The following is a 10,736-nucleotide window of genomic DNA, read 5'->3' as shown; positions in this document are numbered from 1 at the left end:
AATATTTTTCTTTTAAGAAATTTAAAACTCTTAAATTTGTAATTTTAGATATTATAAAACTCTAATCATCATATATATCACTAAAATATTAGAAAAAGGGTAAATTATTATTCTAAAATTATTTTTAAATTTATAAAATTTAATTTTTAAAAAAAATTTTGTATTGGAAATTTAAGGATTTTAATAATAATATTTTAAAATAACGTGAGATTTTTTATTATGTTATTAATATATGTCAGTTTATTTAAAAAATAATATATTTGTAACACCCCAAAAATTTTAAATTTATGAGCATTTTTGGTATTTTAATTTTATTTAAATTTTAAGAATTTTTTTGAGATTTTTCGGATTTTAAAAATCGGGTTCGATTTTCCGAAAATATAAACTTTGATGAATTTAAAAAAAAAAATTTAATTTAAAGACCACGTGGCAAAATTAAAAATATATTTGGAGTCTACGTATTTTTCTGAGTTTTCTGGAATTTTTTCAGAATTTTTGGACCTCGTTTTCGGTCCCGATGCAGAGTAAAAATTCAAAATTTGTATTTCGAATCGAACCGGACAGGATCGGACCGGTCGAATCGGACCGGCTCCCTTCCCTTTTTCTTCCTCCCGCGCGCGTCCCTTCCCCCTTCTCTCTTCCTCCCGTTTTCTCTCTCCTCTTGCCCACCACCACCTCCCCCACCACCCCCGGTACCGGCGCCGCCACCCACCTCCCGGCCAGTGGCGCCTCTAACGGCCGGAATCGGCGAATTCTCTCCCTCGCGCGCCCGGCATTTCGACTTCTCCGGCCAAAATCCGGCCGATCCGGCCACCAATTGGACCAGGTCTTGTGTCTAAAATCATCTACTCGGCGAGAGCTTTCCATAGACACCAAGAACGCCGAAATCCATCGAGCGGTTTGTCCAATTTTTGCTCGGGAAGTTTTTAGCCCATTTCGACTTTTGGGCTAGATTTCTCGAAAACCGTGAATCCCACGAGAAAACCGAGGGTACCAAAGACGCTCCACTCGAGAGCTTCGGCGACATAAATTTCAATTTTTCCGACACCGCTTTTTGGTGGGTCCCACTAACTTCGCAGTTGTTTTTCCGAGTATTAAATGAGCTTAGAAAATTCTGAAAATTTTATGTACTAACCCCCGTATTATGGGCTTCGTAGGTATCCTCAATTCGCGAAATTCGGCGATTGACCGGTTCGTGAATTTCCTACTGCATGCAGTTCTGGAAAAGTCTCCGAATTGGACCGAGGTTTTGGCTACCCCCCATTGTCAGACGTCCCCGAAGTCGGAATCGGCAAAGGTAAACCCGAACCTTGCTTTTTCGTAATTTTCTAGTGCTTAAATAGGATTAAAAATCCATAAAATATTCGTGGCAGCTTAGAAAATTATGATTCTTTTTGCAATCGCTTAGTAATATTGCTAAGGACCGTGGGGCAAAGTTTTAGAATTTTTAGAGCTGATTTGGGCAGTTTTTGCAAAAATAGTCAATTATAAAGACTAAATTGAAATTTTACATATTGTGATGGATGATTGATTTGATGGGAAGGAAATTTGTGTGATGGGATTGAGTTGTGGACATATGGATTGTGAATATAGAAGTGTGTTTTGAGCCCTTTTGCAGGTTGGGTAGGTCCTAGGTATAGGGGAGACTCTGCCGGATTTTCGGCACGACTTAGGACGTATTTGGTCTTTTCTTTGTTTGCATTGATGTTGTGCCGGGTACAAACCCCATATCCATGCCACCTTACAGGATGGCACCAGCAGAACTGAAAGAGTTAAAGGAGCAACTACAGGAGCTTTTGGACAAGGGTTTTATACGTCCGAGCACTTCACCTTGGGGCGCTCCTGTTCTATTTGTGAGAAAGAAGGATGGGTCATTGAGGTTGTGTATCGACTATGCATACCGAACAAGGTGACTGTGAAGAACAAGTATCCACTTCCTCGGATCGATGATTTGTTTGATCAGCTCCAAGGGGCTAGATTCTTTTCCAAAATAGACCTGCGATCAGGCTACCATCAATTGAGAATCAGGAATGAGGACGTGTCCAAAACGGCTTTCAGGATAAGATATGGTCATTATGAGTTCTTGGTGATGTCTTTTGGACTCACTAATGCACCAGCAGCCTTCATGGACTTGATGAACAGAGTGTTCAAGCCATTTTTGGACCGTTTTGTCATCGTATTCATAGATGACATTTTGGTATACTCTCGGACCGAGGAAGAGCATGTGTGACACTTGAGGATGGTGTTGCAGACTTTGAGGGAGCACCAGCTATATGCCAAATTTTCAAAATGTGAATTTTGGCTAGAAAGCATCTCATTCTTGGGACATGTGGTTTCTAGTGACGGTATTCAAGTGGATCCCAAGAAGATTGAAGCTGTAACTGATTGGCTTAGGCCTACAACAGTCACTGAGGTGCGAAGTTTTCTGGGTCTAGCTGGCTACTATAGGCGTTTTATGCAAGATTTTTTTAGGATAGCAGCTCCCTTAACTAAGTTGACTCGGAAGAACGTTCCATTCATTTGGACAGATGACAGTGAGAAGAGTTTTCAGACACTTAAGGAGTGTCTAACCACTGCCCCTGTGTTGACACTACCTATGAGTGGTGAAGGATACACCGTGTACTGTGACGCCTCCAGAGTTGGCCTAGGGTGTGTTTTGATGCAGAATGGAAAGGTAGTGGCTTATGCTTTAAGGCAGCTGAAGAGGCATGAGCAGAACTACCCCACCCATGATTTGGAAATGGCGGCTGTAATCTTTGCACTAAAGATCTGGAGACACTATCTGTATGGTGAAGTGTGCGAGATATACACCGACCACAAGAGCTTGAAGTACATCTTCCAACAGAGGGATTTAAACTTGAGACAGAGGAGATGGATGGAGCTTCTGAAAGACTATGATTGCACCATCTAGTACCACCCTGGAAAGGCCAATGTTGTGGCAGATGCCTTGAGCAGAAAATCTTCTGGCAGTTTGGCGCACATTTCAGTAGAGAAGAGACCATTGATTCAGGAGGTACATGAGTTGATGGATCAAGGTTTAATCCTAGATCTTTCAGACGAGGGGGTATTGTTGGCTCACTTTTCAGTGAGGCCAGACTTGAGGGACAGAGTTAGAGTTTCCCAGCACAGAGACCAACAATTGATGAAGATTATAGAAAGAGTACAGCAAGGTGAAGGTGGTGAGTTTGGATTTGCCAATGATGGCGCCCTAGTGCAAGGTTCTAGGATATGTGTGCCCGATGTGGACAACCTCAGGAATGAAATCATGCGAGAGGCACACTACACACTGTACAGTGTCCACCCAGGTTCTACCAAGATGTACCATGATGTGAAAGATAGCTATTGGTGGAATGGCATGAAGAGAGATATAGCAGACTTTGTGTCCAAGTGCTTGACTTGTCAGAAGGTGAAGTTTGAACACCAGAGACCGTCAGGGAAGCTGCAAGAGCTCCCTATCCCAGAATGGAAGTGGGAAATGATCACTATGGATTTTGTGACTGGGTTGCCTCGTACCACGCGAGGATATGATTCGATATGGGTAATTGTAGACCGCTTGACCAAATTAGCTCACTTTTTACCTGTAAAGACTACATACTCTGTGGCACAGTATGCCCGGCTCTACATTCGAGAAATAGTCAGATTGCATGGAGTTCCGGCTTCCATAATATCCGATGAGGGCCCCGCCACTTCTCGATTTTGGAGAAAGTTGCAGGAGACACTTGGCACCTGGTTGAACTTCAAGACGGCCTTCCACCCTCGCATGCACTGACAAATTGAAGGACAATCCAGACACTGGAAGACATGCTTCGCATGAGTGTCTTGGATTTTGGAGGTCAATGGGATGAGCAGCTAGCTTTGGTGGAGTTTGCCTACAACAACAGTTATCACTCCAGCATAGGGATGGTACCCTATGAGGCATTATATGGAAGAAAGTGTAGGTCTCCTCTGTGTTGGACGGAAATGGGGGAAGCGAAGGTGCATGATGTAGACCTAGTGCAGTACACTTCAGAGGTAGTTCCTTTAATCAGGGAACGACTGAAAACAGCTTTCAGTAGGCAGAAGAGTTATGCAGACCCCAGACGGAGGGATGTGGAGTTTGCAGTGGGCGACTATGTATTCCTGAAGGTTTCTCCAATGAAGGGAGTCATGAGATTTGAAAAGAAGGGCAAGTTGGCACCTCGGTATATTGGACCTTTTGAGGTTACTGATAGAGTTGGAGCAGTTGCCTACCGGTTGGAGCTACCACCCAGCCTCTCTCACGTTCATCCCGTGTTTCACATCTCCATGCTCAGGAAATACATTCCCGATCCTTCTCATGTACTGCAGCCGGATGTGATAGAGCTAAAATAGAACTTGACATTTGAGGAGCAGCCTGTAGCCATAGTGGACTACCAAGTGAGACAGCTGAGATCAAAACAGATCCCTATGGTTAAGATTTTGTGGAGGAGTCAGTCAGTGAAAGAGTGCACCTGGGAGTCAGAACGGGACATGCGTAGCAAGTACCCTTATCTGTTCAATGTATAATCATGTGCTTTATTCTGCCTTGTGTGAAATTCGAGAACGAATTTTCTGTAAGGGGGGAAGAATGTAACACCCCAAAAATTTTAAATTTATGAGCATTTTTGGTATTTTAATTTTATTTTAATTTTAGGAATTTTTTTGAGATTTTTCGGATTTTAAAAATCGGGTTCGATTTTCCGAAAATATAAACTTTGATGAATTTTTTTAAAAAAATTTAATTTAAAGACCACGTGGCAAAACTAAAAATATATTTGGAGTCTACGTATTTTTCTGAGTTTTCTGGAATTTTTTCGGAATTTTTGGACCTCGTTTTCGGTTCCGAGGCAGAGTAAAAATTCAAAATTTTGTATTTCGAATCGAATCGACCGAATCGAACCGGACCGGATCGGACCGGTCGAATCGGACCGGCTCCCTTCCCTTTTTCTTCCTCCCGCGCGCGTCCCTTCCCCCTTCTCTCTTCCTCCCATTTTCTCTCTCCCGCCGCCGGCCACCCACCTCCCGCCACCCCACCGATCGGCCGCCACTCACCTCCCACCACCGGCCGCCGCCCCAAACGGCCGGAAACCGCGCGCGAATTCCCTTCCTAGCGCGCGCGGTGTTTCGACTTCTCCGGCCAAAATCCGGCCGATCCGGCCACCAATTGGACCGGGTCTTGTGTCTAAAATCATATACTCGGCGAGAGCTTTCCATAGACACCAAGAACGCCGAAATCCATCGAGCGGTTTGTCCAATTTTTACTCGGAAAGTTTTTAGCCCATTTCGACTTTTGGGCTAGATTTCTCGAAAATCGTGAATCCCACGAGAAAACCGAAGGTACCAGCACGCTCCACTCGTCGAGAGCTTCGCGACGACATAAATTTCGAATTTTTCTGACACCGTTTTTCGGTGGGTCCCATGAAACTTCGCAGTGTTTTTCCGAGCATTAAATGAGCTTAGAAAATTCTGAAAATTTTATGTACTAACCCCCGTATTATGGGCTTCGTGTAGGTATCCTCAATTCGCGGAAATTCGACAGTTGATCGGGTCTGTGAATTTCCGCTGCATGCACGTTCTGGAAAAGTCTCCAAATTGGACCGAGGTTTTGGCTACCCCCCATTGTCAAACGTCCCGAGCGCGTTCCCGAAGTCGGAATCGGCAAAGGTAAACCCGAACCTTGCTTTTTCGTAATTTTCTAGTGCTTTAATAGGATTAAAAATCCATAAAATATTCGTGGTAGCTTAGAAAATTATGATTCTTTTTGCAATCGCTTAGTAATATTGCTAAGGACCGCGGGGCAAAGTTTTAGAATTTTTAGAGCTGATTTGGGCAGTTTTTGCAAAAATGGTCAATTATAAGGACTAAATTGAAATTTTACATATTCTGATGGATGATTGATTTGATGGGCCCAGGAGGGGCTGTGTGATGGGATTGAGTTGTGGACATATGGATTGTGAATATAGAAGTGTGTTTTTAGCCCTTTTGCAGGTTGGGTAGGTCCTAGATATAGGGAGACTCACGATTTTCGCACGACTTAGGACGATTTGGTCTTTTCTTTGTTTGTATTGAGTCAAATTTATTAAATGATTGTAATAAAATTGTCGTGAGCCGATGCCTTTTTCCTCCGCCTGGTGACCATGACCACAAGTCTGTGAGTAAAATATTAATTTTAATTGTAATTTCGATATTATTATATGTTCAAGCATGCCCATGCATCACTTATATGCATATATTTATGTAGTTAAACTATAGGCACGATTTATGTTGCATTCATAACTGTTAGCGTGCCATGGATGTTGTTGTGGTAATTTGGAGCAGTGTGCGTGCGTTGGCGTGCGTGTGATGTGGTGTGGACTATGGATAGGACGGGTAGACACGGCTTGAGATCTTCGCTGGGACCCGGTCCTTCGGGGTAGACACGGCTTGAGTTCTTCGCTGGGACCTCGATTTGGTTATTAAGTGGAAGTCCGAGCTGAGTTCCTCGCTGGCACCAGGTTGGATTTAAGAGAGCTGTATAGGGGATCAGCTCCCATATATTATGATTGATGTTATAGGGTGCGTGAGTGCTCCAAATTACCTTTTTGATGTTATGATGTGAAAATGTTGTTGATGTTGCATTTCACTCTACAGGGTGCATTAGTTTTAGATAGTTATAGAGATTATGGTTAAAATTGATATTTTACTCTCTGAGTCGAACGCTCACTCCTGTTCAATATTTTTTCAGGCCACATGAGGATATTTTTGAGGTTAACCTGCTTCCTTTCCTCGCAGGTTGTTTATCAATATTTGTGTAATTTTATTTACTCCTAGAATTTCCGCATGTGTTAGAAATGTTTATTTGATTTGGGTTTGTAAACTAAATTATTATTGTGGACCTGTAAAATTATTATATGCATGTTTGATGGACTGGATGAGGGAGCTGAGCTCCCATTTATCATTATGATGATATGAGTATGTGGAGGGTAAACTGAGCTCCCCAATGGATTGTTTATTGTGTTTACAGGTCGGGTGAGTCAAAAACTCCCCATTGGTAGGTCCATTTTATGACCGGACTCTGTCCGGTTGGTTTCTTGAAATTGGGTCCAAATGGGCCTTAGAATTGGGTAAATGAATAGTTAAGGCTTATACGGGCCTCGGGAGCTTTAGGCTGGCCCAGGTCCTAGTGCCGGTCCGGCCCATAGGTTGGGTCGTGACAATATTAATTAATTTATTAATACTTAAAATAAAATTATAATTAACTGAAATTTTTATATTAACAAAATTTTATAGTATAATTATAAAGGTATAAAATATAAAAAATATATAATAATTAAATAATTAAAATAAAATAACTAAATAATTCACGATACGCCGTTTGGCACTAATGCACACTTAGAACCAAATTAATAATCATTTATTTTGAGTGAAAATATTTGGGTGCAGCGGAGGGTATTTTAGTCATTGGAGGGATTAGGGCAACACGAGAACCCCCGTATATATATGATCGCGCTCTGTCCGACCAGTTGGCGCTGGGACTAGGGTTTTTGTGTGCTTAGTTGGCTTGCTTTGCGACTTCAACCTCAGCGAATTTCCTCTATTGCGAGCCATGGCAGAGCAGGTTCAGATCCTTTATTTCTTCCTGTTCATACTCTCTCTGTCTTACGTCTATGTCTATAAAGCTTACGTTCCATTGTGATTTGATGATCTATACTCGTTTGGTTGTGTATCGTGACAAAGACGAATTTTTTTCTTTTTTAATTGCAGACCGAGAAGGCATTTTTGAAGCAGCCCAAGGTATTCCTGAGGTAAGATTTCGTCACTTTTTTTTTAATTGATCTAGATAGGTTTATGCTCTATCCGGCTGTTGTTATAATGTGGGAAATTGCAATCTCTTATTCGAATTTTGCAGCTCGAAGAAATCAGGGAAAGGAAAGAGGCCTGGAAAGGGAGGCAATCGGTTCTGGAAGAGCATTGGACTGGGCTTTAAAACACCCAGAGAGGCAATTGAAGGTATGATGATTTCTGCACAGTTAGTCATTGGATTGAATTGCTTTAGTTGGTAATTCACATTTTATGTTATATTGGTTTGATATTGAATTTAATTTGCATAATATTACAATTAAAGTTGTTTATATGTTTGAAGGATTTTAGTTTGTTATAATTGAGGGGACAATTCTTTTCCATGATTTTATTATCACCCTTTGAACTGGATTTTAGTCAATATTTGAAATGCTAAAGTTGTTAACTTTGGTTTTGGTCCTAACTGCAGATTTACATTTTGCTTAATTGATTCCTATTAGCTTCCACTTGTATAAAAATTTGTTCCCTATATGCAGCACGGAGAATTTAGATTAAACATCATTGTTGTTTGATTTTAAGTTATGATGAAGCTATTTTATCACCTTAATTTTTATCATTTGTTGGTGCTGTTTAGGGATTAACAAATAAGTTCTCAGTGTCTTATTTTTGTGTACAATTTTGTGAGAAATGGATCTTACCTGGCAAAAATGCAAGCACATAGAAAAATAAAACAGCTATGTATCTTCTTTACAACTTTGATAAGCACATTGAAGTGATTATTTGTCATGCATGTCAGTTGTATGCCATTGTGTCCTAACACGCTCGGTTAAACTAAATTGGAGCTAAAAATTTGAAGTTAAAGTATTATAGGATGATATGCTCGATTCAAATTCATAGAAGTGCTGGATGAGGCTCGTTGACAAAGAGCACTTTTGCATTGTTGTTACAGGGACATATATTGATAAAAAGTGCCCATTTACTGGTACTGTTTCTATCAGAGGCCGCATACTTGCTGGCACTTGTCACAGTGCAAAGATGATGAGGACCATCATTGTTAGACGCAATTACCTTCATTTTATTAAAAAATACCAGAGGCAAGATATCAATTTGAGCATTCAAATTTTCTGTGTTCATTTTGTGGCCATGATAATTCTAACTTGTTTGAGAACTCTTTAGGTATGAGAAGCGGCACTCTAATATTCCAGCACACATATCCCCATGCTTCCGTGTGAAAGAGGGAGATCATGTTATTATTGGCCAATGCAGGTTAAATTCTATTTGTGTAGATTAGTTGATTAATTTTTGTTTAGAAAATGATATATCTCTTCTTTGTACTTACTGAGTTTGTTTCTTCCATTGGCAGGCCTTTGTCCAAGACAGTGAGGTTCAATGTTTTAAAAGTGATTCCAGCTGGATCTTCTGGTGGTGGAAAGAAAGCTTTCACAGCCATGTGAGTTTCCCAGGGCTTAGAGATGTTGATTGTTTCTGTGAGGGAAAATGACTTGAGATTCGAATTAGACGGTAGACAGTGTTCTTTCAATTTTGTACTTGGGTTTTTAAATCTTTGTATGACAATACAAGTTTTCTTGGGAAGTTGGTTCATAAACTATGCTGGCAATGGTTATTTTATGCATACGCTTGTTGTTTTTTTCCAATTACTCGGCAAATTTTAATCTATTGATTTGGGGCATCTTCTCAATATGAGAAGCAAATGTGGTGCGTGATGACTAAGCTCTTGGTGGTAATGATGTTCGGAGTTACCATGATATGATGATGGTTGATAAATGAAACATTTGTCTTAGGTAAATGATGATGATTTTCAATGTCAGGATTTTTAACCTCATGGTCGTACTCATTTGTGCTTAGTGATAATGATTTTTCACTAAGCTCTGGTTAGTGATAATGACGCTTGGAGTTACCATTAATTTGATTAGGGTGATTACTATAACCTGCCTATCTACCTCCCTAAAATTTGGGGGAAAAAAAAAGGAAGAAACATTTGTCCTAGGTAAATGATGATTTTCAATTTCAGGTTTGTAACACCATAGTTGTAGTTATGTGTGCTTAGCTACGTTCTGTGCTTAAAGAATTGAAAAGGTATTATTCTAATTTTTTTCAATTGAAAATTGGTTTATAATTTGTTAAATAATCAAAATTTTCTTTTACTTCATTTTATGGATATTATTTTATTTTTTTACTTAATGTAAATTTTTATAATAGTTTAATGTCAATTTAATATATATATATATAATTATATTTTATTTTAATCTATTTAGTTGATATTATTAATATAATGGCATTTATTTATTATTTCTTGTAAGAATTAAATTTATTTATCATATTTTTTATATTTTTGGTAGTAAATAAATTTTTTTATAAAAATAAAACCTTAAGCACAAATTGTTCAAAGAAATTAATGGGTGATAAAAAAGAGCAAAGGGTGCATTTGATAGTTACTTTTTCAAAATATGAAAATTCAAGGACAATTTATTTTTAAGATTATACATAAATTTATGTTTAAATGGAATTAGCGCTGCTAAACAAAGATTCTGTGGCCACGTTAAAGAGTTTGTTGAAGGCATCATTCAAGGAGAAACCAGAGTTCTTGCTGCTTCCATGCCCATCGGAAAGATTTTCGGAGGCACCAAAGAGTTTAAACGAGAAGTTTTGGAGATGGTCCAGCTTTAACTTAACCAGTTTGGATTTACTAATATATACAATACTAATGTTAAACAGCTTGTTGATGTGAAAGTACACTACTTGTGAAATTCTGACCTGAACTTGAAAATTATTGGCATAATTTGATTATTAAATTGGTGTTATTTTCACTAAAACAATTTAAGTCAATTAGGCTCAATTTAATTCAAATCAATTAAACTTTTATCCCAAGAATTTTGGGTCGACTTTATGGATTCTCTTTCTCCATTCTAATCGATTTTGATTAAATTCTTAGAAATGTG

At 39.3% G+C, this 10,736-nt stretch overlaps 1 protein-coding gene across 1 annotated transcript; it reads left to right on the top strand.

The window, feature by feature from the left end:
• Positions 1–7,428: 7,428 nt before the first annotated feature.
• On the top strand, positions 7,429–9,409 carry LOC110654005 (40S ribosomal protein S11). Its single transcript, XM_021809841.2, has 6 exons — positions 7,429–7,594; positions 7,741–7,781; positions 7,886–7,986; positions 8,726–8,870; positions 8,953–9,042; positions 9,140–9,409. The coding sequence occupies exons 1-6, from the start codon at positions 7,583–7,585 to the stop codon at positions 9,228–9,230; spliced, it is 480 nt and encodes a 159-aa protein (XP_021665533.1). The 5' UTR covers positions 7,429–7,582; the 3' UTR covers positions 9,231–9,409.
• Positions 9,410–10,736: the final 1,327 nt, after the last annotated feature.

The sequence above is a fragment of the Hevea brasiliensis genome, chromosome 4 (assembly GCF_030052815.1).
Source record: "Hevea brasiliensis isolate MT/VB/25A 57/8 chromosome 4, ASM3005281v1, whole genome shotgun sequence".
In the NCBI taxonomy this organism is placed as follows: Eukaryota; Viridiplantae; Streptophyta; class Magnoliopsida; order Malpighiales; family Euphorbiaceae; genus Hevea; species Hevea brasiliensis.
The sequence above is the reverse complement of the archived record's forward strand: the minus strand, read 5'-3'. Positions and strand labels throughout refer to the sequence as shown.